At 45.7% G+C, this 21,759-nt stretch overlaps 2 protein-coding genes across 3 annotated transcripts in view; one reads left to right on the forward strand and one right to left on the reverse strand.

Moving 5' to 3' along the window:
* Positions 1–4,176, reverse strand: part of TTC7A (tetratricopeptide repeat domain 7A) — a 156,971-nt gene extending 152,795 nt beyond the window's left edge. The window contains exon 1 of the mRNA XM_050754727.1: positions 3,944–4,176. Coding sequence (XP_050610684.1) covers positions 3,944–4,025 — 82 coding nt within the window. The 5' untranslated portion in view covers positions 4,026–4,176. The remainder of the gene's footprint in view (positions 1–3,943) is intronic.
* Positions 4,177–5,366: 1,190 nt separating this feature from the next.
* Positions 5,367–19,346, forward strand: MCFD2 (multiple coagulation factor deficiency 2, ER cargo receptor complex subunit). Of its 2 annotated transcripts, XM_050754731.1 has the most exons (4): positions 5,367–5,478; positions 12,031–12,185; positions 13,238–13,397; positions 15,628–19,346. In XM_050754731.1, exons 2-4 carry the CDS (start codon positions 12,037–12,039, stop codon positions 15,757–15,759), a joined length of 441 nt encoding a protein of 146 aa, XP_050610688.1. In that variant the 5' UTR covers positions 5,367–5,478; positions 12,031–12,036; the 3' UTR covers positions 15,760–19,346. The 2 variants fall into 2 exon arrangements, with proteins under 2 accessions (XP_050610688.1, XP_050610687.1); XM_050754730.1 differs by lacking the exon at positions 15,628–19,346 and having other exon boundaries at positions 5,368–5,478; positions 13,238–13,800.
* Positions 19,347–21,759: the final 2,413 nt, after the last annotated feature.

Below are 21,759 nucleotides of genomic sequence, written 5' to 3' on the forward strand. Positions count from 1 at the left end.
TCTGTATGCCTTTTACATCTTGTTCTCTAATGGCTCAAAGCTCTAGTATAATGAATATACTAAAGCACTTTCAATAGTGTTGAAGGTGGACATCCTTGCTTTGTTTCTGATATAAGGGAAAAGCATTCAGTCTTCCACTCTAAGAATATTAACTGTGGGTTTTTAACAGGTGCCCTGTCAGGCTGAGAGAGTATCCCTCTATTCCCAGTTTGCTGAAAGGTTTTTTTTTTTTTTTTTTAAATCATGAATAGGGATTAAATTTTGTCAGATGCCTTTTTAAAATTATCATATAGTTTTTCTTATGATCATATATTTCTTTAAGTACCGAAGGAAAAGAACTCTGAAGTTTTGTAGACAGCCACATTTTCATTTTAATGTGAGAGTAATACAGATATCCTCAGGCAGGGGAGACCTCAGAAGTTTGCCACACAAAATTCACAATGAAAATGCCTTTGAAGGAGGTGTTCAAGTAGATAGGCAAGTTCAGGAGAAACTTCAAGAGATATGGGATGTCAGGGTGATCAAATTTTTGATAAATGTATCTATTTTTTTTTCTTTTTAAAGGCTAAGACTAAGGCCAGGCATGGTGGCTCACGCCTGTAATCTCAGCACTTTGGGAGGCTGAGACAGGTGGATCGCCTGAGTTCAGAGTTCGAGACCAGCCTGGCCAACATGGTGAAACCCCATCTCTACTAAAAATACAAAAAATTAGCTGGGTGTGGTTGTGGTTGCCCGTAATCCCAGCTACTTGGGAGGCTGAGGCAGGAGAACTGCTTGAACCCAGGAGGCAAAGAATACAGTGAGCCGAGATCATGCCACTGTACTCCAGCCTGGGTGACTGAGCAAGACTCCGTCTCAAAAAAAGGGTAAGACTGAAGAAGAGAATGTTTATCTAGAATAACTAATGTCAAAAACCCCAAACAAGAACAACATGATGAGAGAAGAGAGGCAGGCAAAAGGGATATTAAGGAATGCTAATTTATGTGACTTAATACATACATTGTGTATTAATGTATACATAATTAATACATATACCTTCCCCCTAACATGAATTTGAAGAAATCAACACAGACTTTTCATTAGGAGTGATGTGTGCTTTGATAAAGTCAGAGATGGAAGAACCAAGGTCATCAAATGCAGATGGCCATCATTTTCACCACCCCAGTTTATAGTATATCTGAATTCAGAACACCACGACACATGCCAACATTCCAAGCTTTTAACACCACAGTTCACTCTTATCAGAAATACGAATAAGGGAGAGAGAAATACAAAGCCCCATCCCAGCTGACAGCAGAGCCTAGAACATGTAACCCATTGAGGTCACCCTCATGCAATGCAAGGGTGACAGAGCAAGACCCTTTCTCTAAACAAAAGAAACTGCAGTTTTTTTGGTGGCAGTGTATTAAGTTCTCATTTGGAGAATCTGGAAACCGCACCCTTGTTTTTTCCTCTAGTTGTGCAGAACGCACACCTTTTGCATCCTACTCCCTGTTGGAAAGAATTTCAGGGTTCAGAGATTACCACAGGGCTGAACAGCAACAGACTGTTGTTGACCAGGCTTGAGATTTTAGGGACACAGGATTACCTCAATCATTTGTTAGACTTCCGATCAATTTCATGTATCGTAATCACAAAGAACTTATCTAAAATCTTATTTATTTATTTAGAGACAGAGTTTAGCTCTTGTTGCCCAGGCTGAAGTGCAATGGTGCAATCTCTGCTCACCTCAACCTCTGACCCCTGGGTTCAAGCAATTCTCCTGCTTCAGCCTCCCAAGTATCTGGGATTACAAGCATGTGCCACCACACCCAGCTAATTTTGTATTTTTAGTAGAGACGGGGTTTCACCATGTTGGCCAGGCTGGTCTCGAACTCCTGACCTCAGGTGATTTGCCGCCTCAGCCTCCCAAAGTGCTGGGATTACAGGCATGAGCCACCTCGCCCGGCCTATCTAGAGTCTTTAAATTGTTTTTATGCAATATTTTTCTATTTATTTTTCCAAATAAGTAATACATAGTTTACAAAATCAAAGCAATACTAAAAAGGTGTAAATTGAAATCTTATTCTCACCCCTATTCTCATCCACTCTAGAATCCCCTACATAGGTAAAACATTGTCTTGAGACAATTCAAAACAGCTGAGGAAAGAGATGCCTCCTAGAGGCCATTCTAGTATCTTAGGATGGCCGTCCTATCTCCTGATAAAGCTACCTTTTTGTCTCTACTTGTACTAGTTTCAACCTGAGGACACAAAGTAAATGGGGTATTTCAGCAAGGTTCCAAGTTATGAGACTCTCGGCCAACTTAAATAGTAGGCTGCAGGTAAAGAGATCCTCTCTTACCAAGTCCTTACTTTCTTTAACCTCTGCTTTCAAATTAGTTATTTCTAATCTAGAGTTGCCCCTCTCTTGAAGGAGTTTGCTGAAAGCTACTAAAAAAGGCAATACTCATTAATGTTCCACATTGCTCCTGAGATTTCTCCAAAAATATAGCTTTGGTTGGCATGTAGTCTGTATCCAAGGTCCAGCAAGTGACAGTTTCACTACTGCTTACAAGTGTCACCAACTTTCCAGTTTGAAATAGAGTCTTTTAACACTGGCTACCTTAACCTCCAGTTAGCCAATTCCACATTTTAGTATCTTGTTTTTAGCATCCTGCTGCTGTACCAAATTATTTGCCTGTTAGGAATGGGTTCAGCTACAAGTTACAGAACACCCACTATAAAATGACTTAATCAAAGGTGGCTTCTCACTCATGGACCATAGTGGGGCAAGAATGGAAGCAGGATGGTCAGTTACGAAGCTCTCTCTCAAGTAGTCCGGCAGCATCATCTACTACTGGACTAGAATGGTTTAGTGGAGGTGGAAAGAAGTCAAAGACTCAGGATATACTTTGATAGCATCAACAGGCTTTGCTAAAGGATTTAAAGGTAAAGGAATGAGAGAAATCAAGAATAGCTCATAGAATTTTAGCTTGAACAACAGAATGAGTAGCAGTGACATTTACTAAAATGGACAAGACTGAGAGAGGTGCAGGTTTGGGGGTGAAAAATCAAGATTTTGGGGGGACACATTACGTTTGAGATGCCAGTCTGACATTCATATGGAGACATCAAGTAGGCAGTTATTTTACAGGAGTTAGGAATTACACACAGAGGTCACTGTCAGAGAGACATATTTTGGAGTCATCTATTTATAAATGGTATCTAAAGCATAGGACTAGGTAAACTCACACAGGAAGAGAGGGTAGAGAAGGTGACTCAGGACAGAACCCTGGACACTTTGATATTTATAGGTTGAGAAGCCAATTAAGAAGCCCAAGAAAGGATAACCAGAGAGGTAGCAGGAGGACCCAGAGTGTGTGGTGTCAGAAAACAAGAGAAGAAAGTGTTTCTAAGTGAGAGTGGTTGGCTTTGATAAAAGTGTTGAGAGGGCAAGTAAAATAAAAACAAGAGATCAAAGAGACCACTAGATTTGCATGGAGATTGCAGTTTCAGTGGTATGGTGGGGGAGAAAATAGAGCAAGTTTATACGTTGATGGGAATTATCTGGTAGAGAGGGAGTGACTGTCGATTTAAGAGAGACATAACAGAGGATAACATCCATAGGAAAAAAATGAAAGCAATGGCTAGAATGAGGACACTTTATCCATCTACCAGACACTAGCTTCTTGACACTTCATTTGTCTTATTTATATCTCTAGTAGCTCCTAGTAGAGTGCATAGTACACAGAAGATATTCAAGAAATGTTATTGAATTAATGAATAAATGAACAAAAGGAGGGGTGGATGAATGGATGAAGAGATGGATGAATGGCAGGTGCAGGGTAGAAGGAACTAGATCAAACTAACCCAAAGTTCAGAGTAAGGAAAGAAGAATGGGTCTTGAATTAATAGAGTTTCCTCAAAACTTAGGGATTCTTTGTCCCGGTGCGGTGGCTCACCCCTGTAATCCCAGCACTTTGGGAGGCGGAGGTGGTGGGAGAATTGCTTGAACCCAGGAGTTCGAGACGAGCTGAGCAACATGGAGATTCTTTTCTTTAAAAAAAGAAGAAAACATTAGGGATTATGGGATTTTTCTCAGGGATGGGGTGACAGATTTCAATCTCAGATGAAGGTGGGAAAAGGTATGAGACAGTCAATGGCAGTGGCGTTAGCCAACTTTCAAGGCATCTAACTACTTAGCCACTTCCTTTGTCTTTCCTGTCCGGACCCAGGCTCATCTGAAAAACGATTATGCACCTTTATGGACAGAAATGGGAGAAGGGCTTTAAAAAAAACCACGGTCCTGCCGGGCGCGGTGGCTCACGCCTGTAATCCCAGCACTTTGGGAGGCTGAGGCGGGAGGATCAAAAGGTCAGCAGTTCGAGACCAGCCTAGCCAACATAGTGAAACCCCGTCTCTACTAAAAATACAAAAATTAGCCGGGCATGGTGGCGTGCGCCTGTAATCCCAGCTACTCGGGAGGCTGAGGTAGGAGAATAGCTTGAACCTGGGAGGCGGAGGTTGCAGTGAGCCAAGATTACGCCACTTCACTCCAGCCTGGGACAGAGCGAGACTCCGTCTCAAAACAAAAAAACGAAACGACCGTCCTACACTATTTATCCATCAGGTTAATAGATACTCACTGAATGTTAATCTTGTATAGGAGCACAGGTGTAAGGGCAGGATTATACAGGGATGATGTTTTCGTTTCCCTATTTGTTCATGAGTCTGTTTTTAAGTAATTTGTCCTCTCTTGAATGACAAAAGCTGCTGACTTCACGAACGGTACAGGGAAAGTGGTATTTGAACTGGGTCGCATAGTCTTGCTGGGACTCCTGTGGAAGCGAACAGGTAGGTACAGCAGCTGCCGCAACTTGTGCAGTGGGGCTGGCAGAAGCTGGAAGCAGGCAATCTTGAAACGTAGCGTCCAAGGCCGGCTCCAGCGTGTTCTGGTCATTTCATTAGGAAGGAATTAGCATTCCTATTATCTTTCTTCCCAACTTGCTGCAGGACGAACCAAGATACCTGAACCAACGGCCCTGTATAGCAGAGGCGGAGCGGAGTTGGGAGCCGGCTTTGGAGTCCGCCCCATCCGGATCCGCCATCCTACGTCGCACGTGGAACTACGTCCCTGAGGGCTTCCGGGGTTGCCTAGCAACCTGCCGGGCCCCTAGGGCGTCCAGCGGCCCAACTGGAGTGGAGCCGAGTGTCGCCCTCGGGAAAGCAGGTAGAAGAACTACGTCAGTCCTGCCTGTGCTGGGTGCGGGCCCATTACACGTGGACTCACGCGAGCCTTCCTCACAGCCCGCCGTCGCGCAGCGGGAGGGGCCCGGCGGCGCCAATGGGCGAGCGGTAGGGAGCGCGCGTGCGCAGGCTAGGTTGGGGGGGGGGAAGGGGGAGGGGGGCGGGGCGAGGCCGAGGAAGAGCGTTCTGGGGACGGGGGCTGGTGAGGCTCACATTGGAAGGCTTCGCGTCTGCCTCGGAGACCGTAAGGGTGAGTGAACTAGCGTACAGTCCTCAGCGGGCGGGATCCCGGCGCCTCTCCTTTGGGCTGGGGGCTTGGGCTCAAGATGAGAGGCTGGAGCGGTCTAGGGGCGGGGGCTGGGCCCCCAGGCGGTCTCGGGACGCTTAAACGGCTAGGAGCACGGCCTGTCTCCCAGGGCGGAAGCCTGTGCCCCATCTGGGCTCTGGAGCCAGACGGGGCCGGCTGGGCAGATCTCCGCCCCCTTCGCTGGTCCCTGGGGGCCCCAGGATCGGCCTGTGGGACCAGCTGTGTCGGGTGGACACTGCTCCTGGCCCGGACCAAAAGCAGCGGGCTGGAGGCGTTACTCTCCATCTGCTCCTTGTTCCCCCATCTCCCTCTGGGGGAAACCTCGGGTCCTGTCGTGCCCGGCGGGGGAAGCTGATCTCCTATTGTATTCCCTCTCTGGGCATGGCAGTGCCATCCACCCAGGTGCCCAAGCCAGAACTGGGCATCATTCTCACTTGCTGCACTCCTTTACCCACCCACATCTAATCCCTTGCAAAGCTGTCTTGGATACGTTCATTCTCCAGTCCCATCCCCCTACCCTACCTAGTTCAGGCCACCTTTTCTCCTCCGAACTACTTCGGTGTCTTCCTGATGATGCCTGCATCTCTTCTTCATCCTTATAGTTTGTACTATACAGAGAGGCTAGAGCTGTGGTCTTAAAACAGAAATCTGATCATGTCATCAGAACTGTCCCCCTATTCCCTTACCACCCTTCGTTGGATTCTCATTGCTTTTCCAAGCTCTTGAACAGAGCTTACAAAGCCCTTCATGACCTGTCTTCTTTTAACTTTAGATTCATTTGTCTCCACTCTACTGTGTCTTCAACCATACTGTATCTTTTTTGGTTCTTGGATCAGAACAAGTTCCTTCTGGGTTTACATGTTCCTTCAATATGTTCGTCATGTCGGAGGCACTGCCCTTTGGTTGACATAATCCTTCTTATCCTTCATGTGTTATTTCAGTTGTGAGTTGGTGATTTGGTGGTACCCCATGGGTGTCTGCCTGCTAGTCTCTCTTTTCTGCCAGGTTGTAATCTGTGTGAGAGGAGTTTATCGAGGTCATATTACTATCTGCAGCACCTTGTGCTATTAGTACGGTAATTAAATGTGTAAATGAAGCATGGGTGCTCCTTGGGCTCCCTAGATGAACAAATAGATCAAGTTATTAATATTAAATACCTGCTTTTTCGAACCAATTCTCAACCCTCAGTCCGTGTAAAGGTTTCTTTAGCCTAGAAAGTTGGTTATTTTCTTGCCTTCGTTGCAGGACCATAACAGGGGTAAGTGAGAAAGTACTGGTCAGTTTTTCTTTGGCATTGGCTGTGGGTACAGGATGTCTGGATGTTGGTGAGTGTGGCTGCTTTGGGTTTGAATTCTTAACCAAGGGCCCCTGATCTGAAGGAGAAGCTGCTACTAGCTGCTGGCAGGAAGGCTGGCCCCAAACTCTTAGTGCTGATAGGACTGATAACACAACAGGAGGGAAGGGGTGGGCCAGGTCAAACCACTGGAAGGCCCCAAAGGAAGTTCCAACTTAGGCTAGATCTGCTGTGGGATAGGGAACCATACACCTAGGTGCCAAGACTCACTGCCCTGATTCAACCATGAGCCAGGTCAGCTCAGCAGAAATCAATAAGGTAAATAAGAGACAGAGGAGCGAGGGTCCTGACTCTCAGAGAGGTAGAAAAAGAGAAAAATGGAAAAGGAGAACAACCTGTGATCGTATGTTCAGGTCAAATGAGTGTGAGAGGCTGCAGACTGAGGTCGGATGAGAGATCAATTGGTGTTGGCTGGAAGAATCCTGAGGTGACATTTGAACCTGTCCTGGAAGGAAGGTGGAGATGGACAGATGGAACCAGTAGGAGGGGAGGCTGTGGTCCAGGAAGAGGCTGGCAGAGCAGGAGGGAAGCACTGTAACAGCCGAGGTGCACTGCTGCTGATGGTCCAGCACTGCCCTCCCAGGACTGAGGCTGTGCCTTGTGAGGGCTGTCTCAAGATATGGGTTGTGCTCTGAAGGCCCTTTGCAGAAATCTCTCCTCCCTTGCGTTTTTCTTCAGCCTGGCCTTTATAATTTCCTAAAGAAGGCCAATGAGCTGGGGCTTATCTTCAGGCTGTTTGCCCATGGCCTTGAGCTAAGTAGTTAGAGCATGGATGATGCAACCTGTTATTTGGGCAGAGGGAGTTTCTTATGCTTTCTTTTGACTGTCAGCAGTTTAATTTGTTATGTGGCAGTTAGATTCCCTGTTTTCTATCTTTTCCTCCCTTGCCTGCCTTCCTTCCTTTCTTCCTCTCTCTTTTTTTTCTTTTTTTTTTAATTAGAGAGGGAGTCTCGCCATGTTGTCCAGGCTGGTCTTGAACTCCTGGGCTCAAGTGATTCACTTGCCTCAGCCTCTCAAAGTATTAAGATTACAGGCATGAGCCACCATGCCCAGCCTGATTTCCTGTTTTCAATGTACCGCTTGGAGGAATTTTTTTTCTGTATGTTTATCGATTCGGCTTTTGTTACATTCCAATAGTTAGAAACCTGCAACACCAAACCAAAATGAGACAAGTTCAAAAATCAGTGGTTCTTGGCCTTTATCCTGCCTCCCTTAAAGAAGGGATAATTTGGACTCATAGTTACTACATTATTAATCACTTGGTTGCTTTTTGATGTTATCTAAATAGAATTTCCCCCGCCCCCGACACACACACACCAAATGGATATGTTAAGCATCCAATCACATAGTTGGAGGAAATGGTGCCATGGGTTCCATGATAGATATCTCCAAAAGAAAAGTTTCATCTTCAGTTACAGTGACATTAAAAATTGGCAGCATATCTGCAAAGGTGGTCCCCCCAGCTCCCCAAGGACCGTGGCACACAGGCTAAGAACCAGCAGCTTCTGTTCCAGGCACTGTGCCTCATACTAGGAATGTGGATTCAGTCCAAGTCCTCTCGAAGCCCGTCCAGCAAGGGGCACTGACAAGTAATCAGGCAGTTTTTCAAGAATTCATTAACACACAAGAAAACAAAAGGAAAAAAAAAGAATTCATTTGCAGCTGTCATCACTTGTGGACAGGAGCGTTCTGAACGGAAGCACTTGGGAGCCTGCAGGAAGAATACCTACGCTAGACTTGGAAAGGCCTCACTAGAGGAAGAGACATTTGATGTAAATGAGTCTAAAAGGCTTAGGAGGAGCTGGATTCCCTTCTCGGATCCTTCCTGTCCCAGAACTCTAAGATGTGTGGTCAGAACAAGTTGTTCTGCTATGGCCTAGGCAGTCACTGCTAGGAGTTACCTGAAGCCTTGTTTTCTGGTACCAGGTACAGTGGCAGTGGCCTTATCAGGGTCTGGACACTTTTTTTTTTTTATTTTTTTCAGACAGTCTCATTCTGTTGCCCAGGTTGGAGTACAGTAGTGTGATCTTGGCTCACAGCAACCTCTGTCTCCTCTGTCTCCTGGGTTCAAGCGATTCTTGTGCCTCAGCCTCCCAAATAGCTGGGATTACAGGTACACGCCACCACGCCCAGCAAATTTTTTTTGTATTTTTAGTAGAGAGGGGTTTCACCGTGTTAGCCAGGCCGGTCTCAAACTCCTGACCTCAAGTGATCTGCCCACGTCGGCCTTCCAAAGTGCTGGGATCATAGACATGAGCCATTGTTCCTGACCAAGGTCTGGGCACTTTTATTTGGTAAAATTGGAAGTGTCGTTTCTGTTTCTAAATTATTTTCTGGACATAAGAATTAACCGGAAACTCCTTTTGTATCCCATCCATATAGTATTGGGACAAAATTATGGGATAGATTACATTGAATACATATTCATAAAAAAATGTAGCGATTGCAAGCTCCGCCTTCCTGGTTCACGCCTTTCTCTTGCCTCAGCCTCCCGAGTAGCTGGGACTACAGGCCCCCGCCACCACACCTGGCTAATTTTTATTTTTGTATTTTTAGTAGAGATGGGGTTTCACCGTGTTAGCCAGGATGGTCTCAATCTCCTGACCTCATGATCCACCCACCTTGGCCTCCCAAAGTGCTGGGATTACAGGCGTGAGCCACCGCGCCCGGCCGAAAATCACAATTCTAGTCTCATGTCTCAAGATAATCTTTGTTATTAGTGTATGAAATATACATTTTTATTTTACAAAAGTATAATATTATTTATAGCTTTTTTGCAGCCTGTTCTTTTTCATTCAATATATATTGAGCATTCTTTCCTATTACTTATGACAGATTGCTTTTTTTTTTTAAACTACGGGTATGAAAGGTCTGAGATGGCCGGGCATGGTGGCTCAAGCACTTTGGGAGGCCAAGGTGGGTGGATCACCTGAGGTCTGGAGTTCGAGATCAGCCTGGACAACATGGTGAATCCCTGTCTCTACTAAAAATACAAAAATTAGCTGGATGTGGTGACACACACCTGTAATCCCAGCTACTCTGGAGGCTGAGGCAGGAGAATTGCTTGAACCTGGGAGGCAGAGGGTGCAGTGAGCCAAGATTGTGCCACTGCACTCCAGCCTGGCGACAGAGCAAGACTCCGTCTCAAAAAAATAAAAATTAAAAAATAAAAGGTCTGAGACAGATTGCATTTCGATGTCACTGTTTAGGAGTAGACTAGATTCTAGGTGCTTTTTAGCATCTTGGAAGTTTCTTTCTTTTTTTGGTAGTAGGGGACAGGGTCTCACTCTGTTACCCAGGCTAGAGTATACTGCAGCCTTGAACTCCTGGGCTTAAGCAATCTTCCCATCTCAGCCTCCTAAGTGGCTGGGACTATAGGAGTGCACTGCTATGCTCAGCTAATTTTTTATTTTTTTGTAGAGATGGGGTCTCGCTGTGTTGTCCAGGCTGATCTCAAACTCCTGGCCTCAAGCGATCCTCCTGCCTCAGCCTCCCAAAGTGCTGGGATTTTAGGTATGAGCCACCATGCCTGGCCTATCCTGGAAGTTAGACATCCCAGTGACCATTGTCCCCTTTAAGGAGGGGGCCATGGGAAGCAATACTGGTAATGGGAGAAATGGATTTGGGAAATTTTTCTAAGTGTTGTAGGGTGGCACACTCACACTCTCAGGGTTCTGCCCCAAGAGCCTTTTAGGATAGGTAAGAGGGGCTATAACACCTCTACCTCCCAGCCCCAGGCACAGAGACAGCTACAGCTTCGCAGCTGAGCCCTGTGTGTAGCGTGTGTAAGGGGATGACCGGTGCCTTATGGTTTGTTTTTACCACTGCTGGTTTGGGGCTGTGGACTACAATTGGCCTATTAGAAATCCCTGGCCTTGTTATCTAGCAGAATCTGTTTTGCCTTTTGGGAAGCGAGTGTTTGGTCAGGTCTTTTGTTTTTGTATGTAGGTCACCTGGCTGCCCTTCACCTTCCTTTTTGAGGTCAGTCTGTCAGCCCTAGGACAGACCAAGACTTTCCATTGAATCAACAATTATTAAAGGCCTGCCTGACTCTTGGCAGGTAATACTGGTGGGATTAAAGTTCTCCCTGCCCTCTGAGAACTTGCTCTGTAGCTGACTGTGTCATCTTATTGACCACAATTCCAAGTGTGGCCAAACCCTGGGAGTCCCCGATAGAATCCTGATTTCTCTGTAACTTTCCTTTCCAGTGCCCGCTCACCGTGGTTAAGTTACTTGCCACTGTCACCGACCAGGAGGTACAGAAGGAGGAGTTAAGGTGTTCTCCTTGTCCACTGCCGCAGACCTTGATCTGACCCGCCTTACCACTTCCCTTGGCTACCATGCTTCTGCCTCTAGTCTTGCTTTTGCCACTTCATGCCTTCCCCGCTATGCCGCCAGATGAGTCATTCTGAAACCAAGCTCTGATCTCACCTCCCATTCACGAATTGTAAGTGACTGTCCTCTTTTTCTGCAGGAGATGTCAAGCCCTGGCCTAGTGTGCAAAGCCATGTCCAGTGCAGCCTGTCTAACCCTTGGAGCCACCTCTGTCCTGTCTGCTTCCTACCCTCTAGGCTGCAGCCCAGCTGAACTACTTGTAGTTTCTTTCCCGTTTGTGGGCACCTGCCACTCTGCTCCCACCATTCCTGTGGTCCTTCAGTCCCTGTATATCTGTCCAGACCCAGCTGCAGTGTCACCAGCTCAATCAGCCTTCTCTGATTTTCCTTCACCCAGAGGAGATTTCTTCCCCTGAACTCCTAAAGGCCTTTCTCTTTCTCTGATATTCTGGTATAACTTGCTGGCTGCCTTTCCTGGTGCTCTTGGTAGAAAATATTTCTTTCAGTGGACTGTAGCTTCTGGGAGGCAGGAATAATCTTCCAGTCCCTTCAAGCTTTCACGTGTTGCTTGGCACTCTGCAGGCACTTCAGGAAACCTCATGAGCCTTCCCCTGCCATTTGAGTGACTTGGAGTGCCCAGGGCCATCCCGTAGTCTCAAAGCAGAGCTGGCATTGGGCCCTGTTTGACAAGCTGTCTTCCTAACCTCACTGCTTCATCAGGTTTCCCAGGATCATGCCATGTCAAGCCCTGAACGAAACCTTGGCTCTGATGCTCTGCCTTCCTCTTCTGTGTTTCCCGTCTCACAGATATTGATGACCATGAGATCCCTGCTCAGAACCCCCTTCCTGTGTGGCCTGCTCTGGGCCTTTTGTGCCCCAGGCGCCAGGGCTGAGGAGCCTGCAGCCAGCTTCTCCCAACCCGGCAGCATGGGCCTGGATAAGAACACAGTGCACGACCAAGAGTACGTATTCAGCCCGGGCTGTGGTCCAGGGGCCTTCCCATCATCTGCAGCTGAGCCAGCAGCAAGGGCATGCTCAGTCCTCCTTTCCTTCTTCCTGTTTCTATGGCTCCTTGACATTCTTCGAGGATGATTCTTATTCCTTATTGCCACCTCTAAGTCAGGTATTCTTTTTTCATCATTGTATCACAGGTGGAAGATCTTTAGGCCCAAATGGGACAAATTACTTGTCTGAATCCAGTCTCTCCTTTTTTCACCACAGACAGACACACACACATACAAATAGACACACAGGTACACATACACAGTCATAGTAGCAGAATTCAGAAAATAGCTAAGGTTTCTTGACTATAACAAGACCTTTTTTTAATCAACACGTTCAAACATTGAATCATTTCTTGCAGCTTTTGTCTTGAGCCAGTTAGCCTCATGCATTATACTCAGTTATCCTTTGTTTTTAAGGCTGGGTGCAGTGGCTCACACCTGTAATCCCAGTGCTTTGAGAGGCTGAAGCAGGTGGATTGCTTGAGCCCAGGAATTCGAGACCAGCCTATGCAATATAGGGAAACCCTGTCTCTACTAAAAAATTAAAAAATTAGCTGGGTGTGGCAGTACATGCCTATGGTCCCAGCTGCTTGGGGGGCTAAAGTAGGAGAGTCACCTGAGCTTGGGAAGTTGAGGCTACAGTGAGCCGAGATCACGCTCCTGCACTCCAGCCTGGGTGGCAGAGTGAGTCCCTATCTCAAAAAAAAAAAAAAAATTGTTTTAAAAGACATATTTTTAAATTGGTGGCCTGAATATGTTATAACAAAGTTTTAATAATAAAGGGGAAAGAATACCCTAAATCTGCCAGCATAACAGATGGTCTGTTTGACTTTCCCTGCTCCTGTCAAGGCCCTGTCTATCTCTATGTAATCCTCGAGTGTGGTCTGCCATTGCTGGTGTTTTTCTGAGCTGGAGGAAGTTTAAGAACTTGAACTTTTCAGAGTCCTTAAGATTTCAGCATGATCCCCGTGTCTCTGCCAATTGGCCTGAACCTGACTGTTGATTTTTAGGCATATCATGGAACATCTAGAAGGTGTCATCAACAAACCAGAGGCGGAGATGTCACCACAAGAACTGCAGCTCCATTACTTCAAAATGCATGATTATGATGGCAATAATTTGCTTGATGGCTTAGAACTCTCCACAGCCATCACTCATGTCCATAAGGAGGTAGGTGTGGCGGTGGTTTGGGGGGCTATATCACAGAAAGGCCTCCCTTTGTTAATTTGGTCCCTCATCTTGTTGACTTGTGTTGTCCTTATGTGCCAAGAGTGCTGCTTCTCCACTGGGCATGGTGGCTCACATCTGTAATCCCAGCACTTTGGGAGGCCAAAGTGGATCACTTGAGCCAGGAGTTCAAGACCAGCCTTGGCAATATAGTGAGACCCTATCTCTACAAAACAAACAAAACAAAAATTAAAAAAATTAGCCAGGCCTGGTAGCACATGCCTGTAGTTCCAGGTACTCAGGAGGCCAAGGTGGGAGGATTGCTTGAGTCCAGGATGTCGAGGCTATAGTGAGCCATAATCATGCCACTGCTCTTCAGCCTGGGCAACAGAGCGAGGCCTTGTCTCAAAAAAAGAAAAAGAAAAGAAAAGAAAGGTGCTGCTGCTGCTTTCTCTTCTGTGTTGTGCCTCTTTCTGTTCAGCGATCCTTCCGGAAAAGGATAACTTGCTGAGGCAGAAGTCCCAGGGCTGGGCATTTGTATCTTTAAGTGCTACAGGCATTACTGTTACACACCAGAGTATGAGAGTTAGTGCCTAAAAGACAGACCGCATTCAAACTGCAGAGCAAGGGAGAAGTTATTTCATTTGGGAAGAATGGTGAATTGAGACCAAGGGATTCAGGGACATGGCAGTAATTGAGGGCTATGTGATACTGTACAGTGCTCCAAAGTTTCTGAAGCACTTTCAAGTAGGTTAGAGATCTCGTTGGATCTTTGCAACATCTTGAGTAGGCAGTGGCAGGCATTGTTAATACTTCCATTTGCAGTGGCACGTGCCCATAGTCCCAGCTACTCATGAGGCTGAAGTAGGAGGATCACTTGAGCCCGAGAGGTTGAGGCTGCGGCAAGCTGCGATCTTGCCACTGAACTCCAGCCTGGGCAATAGAGCGAGACCCTGTCTCAGAAAACAAAAAACAAAACCCTCCCGTTTTCTAGGTGAGGAAACTGAAATCAAGATCTTGTGCCAGGCTAAGCACAGTGGCTCATGCCTGTTATCCCAGCACTTTGGGAGGTTGAGGCAGGAGGATCGCTTGAGTCCAGGAGTTCAAGACCAACCTGGGCAGCACGGCGATATCCCATCTCTACAAAAATTAGCTGGGCATAGTGATGCTCGCCTATAGTCCCAGCTGCTGGCGTGACGGGGGTGGGAGGGTAGTCTGGAGGAACACCTGAGCCTGGGAGGTCGAGGCTGGAGTGAGCTGTGATCATGCTATTGGACTCCAGCCTGGGTGACAGAGTCAGACCCTGCCTCCAAAAAAAAAAAAACAAATCCTTGTGCCTCCACGTTTAATGTCATTCCCCTTCTGCCACACTGCCCTCTATAGAGAGGAAGCAAGGCAAAGTCAGCCAGGTGGGTGGGGTTACATTGGCTGCTAGGAGTGCAGGTGAGGTTTGAAGGCAGCAAGGAGCATGAATGGTTTTGCCCAGGAGAATGGCATTATTTAGGGAAGATCCTTGGCTGTGGGAGACACACCAAAGAACATGAGGAGAGACTAATGTTAGGCGGAGGAATTAGCGTTCGGCAGTCCTGGCAGATGAGGATGGTGGTGGTAATAGGAAAGGGAAGGGTGAATGTGGGAGATGTGACAAAGGAAGAACCAGCCAAGGATGTGAGCGGCCTCAGCCCACTATCCCTGGTCTTGGAGCATGGGAAATACTTTCTCCTCAAAGATCGTAACAGGTTCTGCTGATCAGCAGTGCCTTCTTCCTCTTGTTTTGATGCCAACTTGTTGTCCAATTCATCACTATTTCTATTTTATCAGGCAAATTTGTGCACAGAACTGACCCTCAGGAGGACTGGCACTTTTCCAATTAAAAAAGAATGAGCCGTAATGAAACAAATAAGCAAAAGCCTATTTCAAAGGGCCTTCTTTTATCTGGCAAATGTAATTTCTCAACTGGATTATTATAAATTGACTCAATAATATATATTCTCTCTCTCTCTATATATATGTATATATATGTATATATATGTGTGTGTGTATATATATTCCTAGAAGTTGCCCCATACTCCATTGAAAGTTTTTGGACACATATGAGCGTGGACATTTGTTTTGTTTTTCTTTTTTTTTTAATAAACACTGCCCATGAAAGAACATGGATATTTTGGACATTAGCTAAGCACTTCTTCTGATAAAATGTGCAACTCATCATTGTTTAATTTGTATTTTGTAGGAAGGGAGTGAACAGGCACCACTAATGAGCGAAGATGAACTGATTAACATAATAGATGGTGTTTTGAGAGATGATGACAAGAACAATGATGGATACATTGACTATGCTGAATTTGCAAAATCACTGCAATAGATGTTATTTGGCCATCTCCTGGTTATATGCACATGTGACCCGTGAAAATGTGATTGAACACTTTAGTAATGCAAAATAACTCATTTCCAACTACTGCTGCAGCATTTTGGTAAAAACCTGTAGCTATTTGTTACACTGGGGTGAGAAGAGATAAGAGAAATGAAAGAGAAGAGAAATGGGACATCTAATAGTCCCTAAGTGCTGTTAAATACCTTATTGGACAAGGGCTTGCTTAAAGCATCTGTATTAGTCTGTTTTGATGCTGCTGATAAAGACATACCCGAGACTGGGAAGAAAAAGAGTACTTGGACTTACAGTTCCACATGGCTGGGGAGGCCTCAGAATCATGGCGGGAGGCGAAAGGTGCTTTTTACATGTCGGCAAGAGAAAATGAGGAAGAAGCAAAAGCAGAAACCCCTGATAAACCATCAGATCTTGTGAAATTTATTCACTATCACGAGAATAGCACAGGAAAGACTGGCCCCGATGATTCAATTACCTCCCCCGGGTCCCTCCCACAACACGTGGGAATTCTGAGAGATACAATTTCAAGCTGAGATTTGGGTGGGGACACAGCCAAATCATATCATTCTGCTCCTGGCCCCTCCAGATCTCATGTCCTCACATTTCAAAACCAATCACGCCTTCCTAACAGTCCCCCAAAGTCTTAACTCTTTTCAGCATTAACCCAAAGTCCACAGTACAAAGTCTCATCTGAGACAAGGCAAGTCCCTTCCACCTATTAGCCTGTAAAATCAAAAGCAAGCTAGTTACTTCCTAGATACAACAGGGGTACAGCTATTCCAAATGGGAGAAATTGGCCAAAATAAAGGGGTTACAGGGCCCATGCAAGTCCGAAATCCAGCAGGGCAGTCAAATTTTAAAGTTGCAAAATAATCTCTTTTGACTCCAGGTCTCACATCCAGGTCATGCTGATGCAAGAAGTGGGTTCCCATGGTCTTGGGCAGCTCTGCCCCTGTGTCTTTGCAGGGTAAGCCTCCCTCCTGGCTGCTTTCACGGCTGGTGTTGAGTGCCTGCAGCTTTTCCAGGCACACAGTGCAAGCTGTTGGTGGATCTAACATTCTGGGGTCTGGCGGACAGTGTCCCTCGTCTCACAGCTCCACTAGGCAGTGCCCCAGTAGGGACTCTGTGTGGGGGCCCTGACACCACATTTCCCTTCTGCACTGCCCTAGCAGAGGTTCTCCATGAGGGCCCCTCCCCTGCAGCAAACTTTTGCTTGGGCATCCAGGCATTTCCATACATCTTCTGAAAACTAGGCGGAGGTTTCCAAATCTCAATTCTCGACTTCTGTGCATATGCAGGCTTAACACCACGTGGAAGCTGCCAAGGCTTTGGGCTTCCACTCTCTGAAGCCACAGCCCGAGCCGTATGTTGGCCCCCTGGAGTGGCTGGGACATAGGATACCAAGTCCCTAGGCTGCACATAGCCTGGGGACCCTGGGCCTGGCCCATGCAACCACCTTTTCTTCCTGGGCCTCCGGGCTGCCCTGACATGGCCTGGAGACATTTTCCCCACGGTCTTGGGGATTAACATTAGGCTCCTTGCTACTTATGCAAATTTCTGCAGCTGGCTTGAATTTCTCCCCCAGAAAATGGGTTTTTCTTTTCTGTTGCATAGTCAGGCTGCAAATTTCCAAACTTTTATGCTCTGTTTCCCTTATAAAACTGAATGCCTTTAACAGCACCCAAGTCACCTATTGAACGCTTTGCTGCTTAGAAATTTCTTCCGCCAGATAACCTAAATCATCTCTCTCAAGTTCAAAGTTCCACAAATCTCCATGGAAGGGGCAAAATGCTGCTAGTCTCTTTGCTAAAACACAAGAATCACCTTTACTCCAGTTCCCAACAATTCCTTATCTTCATCTGAGACCACCTCAGCCTGGACTTTATTGTCCATATTGCTATCAGCATTTTCGACAAAGCCATTCAACAAGTCTGTAGCAAGTTCCAAACTTTCCCACATTTTCCTATCTTCTTCTGAGCCCTCCAAACTGTTCCAGCCTCCACCTGTTACCCAGTTCCAAAGTCGCTTCCACATTTTGGGTATTTTTTCAGCAATGCCCCACTCTCCTAGTACCAATTTACTGTGTTAGTCCATTTTCATGCTGCTGATAAAGATATACCCAAGACTGGGAAGAAAAAGTGGTTTAATTGGACTTACAGTTCTACATGGCTGGGGAGGCCTCAGAATCATGGCAGGAGGTGAAAGGCACTTTTTACATGGTGGCAAGAAAAAAATGAAGAAGCAAAAGCAGAAACCCCTGATAAACCCATCAGATCTCATGAGACTTATTCACTGTCATGAGACTAGCATGGGAAAGACTGGCCCCCATGATTCAATTACTCCCACCCCCACTGGGTCCCTCCCACAACACGTGGGAATTCTGGGAGATACAATTCAAGTTGAGATTTGAGGGGGGACACAACCAAACCATATCAGCATCCTTTCAAGAATATTGGATAATTGCAGCTGAATACTCAGGAAGTTGACTGTAGTAGAAGACTGCTAGTTTCTTAATTTTAATTCACGTTACCTGAAAAGTAAAACAACAGGCTTTGCCAAGTGGATGCTTTTCAGTAACAGTGAAGGAGTGGAGTGAATGCCAAATGTTTGCCCTGGTGGTTCCTATCCAGGTAAACATGGTCAGTATTCTGTAAAGTTCCCCTGGCCTAAATGATTACTTGTGCTGGACAAGTGGATATTTATTAGGCTATTTCAAAGCCACAGCATAAGAATGTCAGCCTAGCCACAGAGTCTAAGATTCTGAGTTCAGCCTAGACACAGAGTCTAAGATTCTGTATCCTCTGACATTTTGGAAATGATACACTACTGGCTTAAGTGATGACTCTTTTTCAGATTTTCAGTATTTTATACAACTACTGCCACATCCTTATACTTTATTGCTTTTCTGTCTTCAACCTGGGAGAGACCTTGAATTTAAGTGTGTTCTCTAATCGATAGTGTTTTAGCTTTCTTAATATTTCTATTTCACTCTTGTTTCTAGGGTTTTTTATTTGCAGTTTAGGAACTATTAGGAATGTCAGGACTTTATCAGCAGGGGTAAAACTACCACCTGGCCTAGCCTAAGTAGGAAGTGAAAAGATAATTCACCAAACAATGATTAATCAGATAGAAGTTCTAGTCAGGAGGGATATTGTTGAAGTTACCTCTTTTAGCCTAGATACATGGATTCTTTTCAAATCAGGAAAGATTAGAAAAGGAACCCAAAAAACCCTTTAACAGTGTGAATCTTAATAGTATTTGAAAATGAGAAGAAGCAAAAGATTGTAATTTGGTTTATTGGATGTGATGGACGTTCTGTAATAGAAAACCTGAAATGATAATTGAATGGGAAAAAGAGACTACATAAAATTTGCCGTAAGATGTATACAGACTTATTTTCTTTATTAAAGTATTATAAGAAAACATATGTATATGTAAAAATGGTTTCCTGTGTCAAGTATTTGTGTAGTCAGAGCCGACTTGTAAACTGTTCTTGTAATAGCTCATTATTTTGAAAGATTTATGTGATGAATTCTGGATAAATGACCAATAAAACTGATGAAACAAAACCTCGAGGAGTTGATTTTGTTCACATCAGCTTCTCCTGCCACATGAAGTGTGTGTTTAATACAAATGTTCACATGTACCTGCTCTTATCATAGTTCCTGTGACTATCCTCGGCTATACCCTGTTCCTTTTGCAGGAGTAAATTCTCAGAATTCAAAGTTCCTTTCCCCTTTTAGGCATTTTTTCTTCTGAATGAAATCACTTTGGGATCTTCATTCTCTGGCCAAATTTAGATTATGACACCATTCTCTAGGAGAATGCATAGTGTTTTCCCCTGGTCTGGTGACTATTTTTTAATTTGATAGCATTATTGAAAACATACTAGACCCAAGCAAAAAACAGTCTCCCCTGGCATTTTGAGAAGACACTTTTTTCTGCCTTTTGAAAAGGAAATTATCATTGCCTCTGTCCCCACCCTCTGAGACCCTGGGACCTTGCAGTGACCCTTCTTCATCCAGAACTGCCCCTCTGGATGGATCTGGTGAATGGGCTCACAGATGTTGGCAGCTGGGAGAGGGAGAGAAGCAGATCCTCAGACAGTGGAATCACCCCATCAAACAGACAACGGTGGAACCTTCTTTCTCCACAGCTGGCTGCTGTTAGTAACCATTCCATGCTGGCCCTTGTGGTCCTGCTTGCCTGCCTTTCCTTATAAAAAAATTCTCCTGATGGGAGAGGTTCCTGGGACATCAGGGACACAGCATGACGGGTCCTTCCCTGCATTTGCCCTTTGTCACCCACACATGAGGCCTTGGCTTCTTGCAGCCTCCCTCAAGAATTCTTCAGGATGTATAGGGAACATCTCTGCACCCCAGTTTCCTTTTCTCTAAAATGGAGGTAAGTATATCCAGCAGAGGCAGCCTTCTATGAGGAAAGAGCACAAGCTTTGGACTCAGGCAGGCCTGAGTTGAAATCCTAGGCCTGTTTCTTAGCATTGAAGTTTCTAGACTTCAGTTTATCATCTGAAATATAACTATAATAAAAGTTCCCTGCAGAAGGTTAACAGGATTAGCAGATTGAGAGAAAGTAGATAAAGCACCTAGTGCTGTGCCTGGTACAGAGTAGGTGCTAAACAAACAGTCATCTGTTCTCCGGCCTGGCTGAAGAGCCTGGGCTCCTTCCTCATTGAAAACTAGGGGCTGGAGGGGCTTTGCAGAAATTGATGACTCTTTAGGGGCAAGGATCAAAGGGTCTTCTCAGCTTCTTATATTCCTCCATATAAATGCCGAGTGAATGAATGGATGAATTAATGAGTGACTTCTCTCAAGGAGGAACTAAGGGTCATGGCAAGTACAATGAACAACACAAAAGTATTGACATAGGCCAGGTGCGGTGGCTCACGCCTGTAATCCCAGCATTTTGGGAGGCCAAGGCAGGCCAATCACGAGGTCAGGAGATGGAGACCATCCTGGCTAACTTGGTGAAACCCCATCTCTACTAAAAATACAAAAAAATTAGCTGGGTGTGGTGGCGGGCGCCTGTAGTCCCAGCTACTCAGGAGGCTGAGGCAGGAGAATGGTGTGAACCAGGGAGGCGAAGCTTGCAGTGAGCCGAGATTGTGCCACTACACTCCAGCCTGGGCGACAGAGCAAGACACTGTCTCAAAAAAAAAAAAAAAGTATTGACATAGGAGCCAGACCAAAGGAGTTTGTGGTTCACCTGGTCTGACAGGTGACTTCTCTGTCTCTTCAGAATACCGGATGGAGATTCACTGAAGAAATTGAGTCAGAGAAACTCTCAGCTTGGAAGTACCAAGCAGAAGAGAGTGGGAATGAGAGACCACGCTGAAAACAGAACAGCAATGAACTGCATGTGATCACAGCAGCCAGGCTCACATGCCCTGGAAATGAGGTTAAAGGTTCTTTTTCTGGAGAAACTGAAACTGCCCCCAGGGAAAGGACCTTCAAGTCCTGACATTTAGGAGTTCCTATGAAAAATCTGGCTAGCCTCCTGCTCTCCCAGCAGAGAAGCCACTAAACTGAGTCCTTCCATGCCTCGACAGCATCAGATCAGTTTTCTAGTGTCTCAGACTTAAATCTCAACGGATTATTTAGGATCATAAGACAGCTGAAGGAAAGCTTTTTTTTTTTTTTTTTGAGACAAGAGTCTAGTTCTGTCGCCCAGGCTGGAGTGCAATGGTGCAATCTCGGTACACTGCAACCTCTGTCTCCTGGATTCGAGCGATTCTCTTGCCTCAGTCTCCCGAGTAGCTGGGATTACAGGCACCCGCCACCATGCTCGGCTACTTTTTGTATTTTTAGTAGAGACAGTTTTTCACTGTGTTGGCCAGGCTGGTCTCAAACTCCTGGCTTCATGATCTGCTCGCCTCAGCCTCCCAAAGTGCTGGGATTACAAGCAGGAGCCACAGAGCCAGCCTGAAGGAAAGCTTTAACGTGAAACAGAAATCAA

Source organism: Macaca thibetana, chromosome 13, assembly GCF_024542745.1.
Source record: "Macaca thibetana thibetana isolate TM-01 chromosome 13, ASM2454274v1, whole genome shotgun sequence".
NCBI lineage: Eukaryota > Metazoa > Chordata > Mammalia > Primates > Cercopithecidae > Macaca > Macaca thibetana.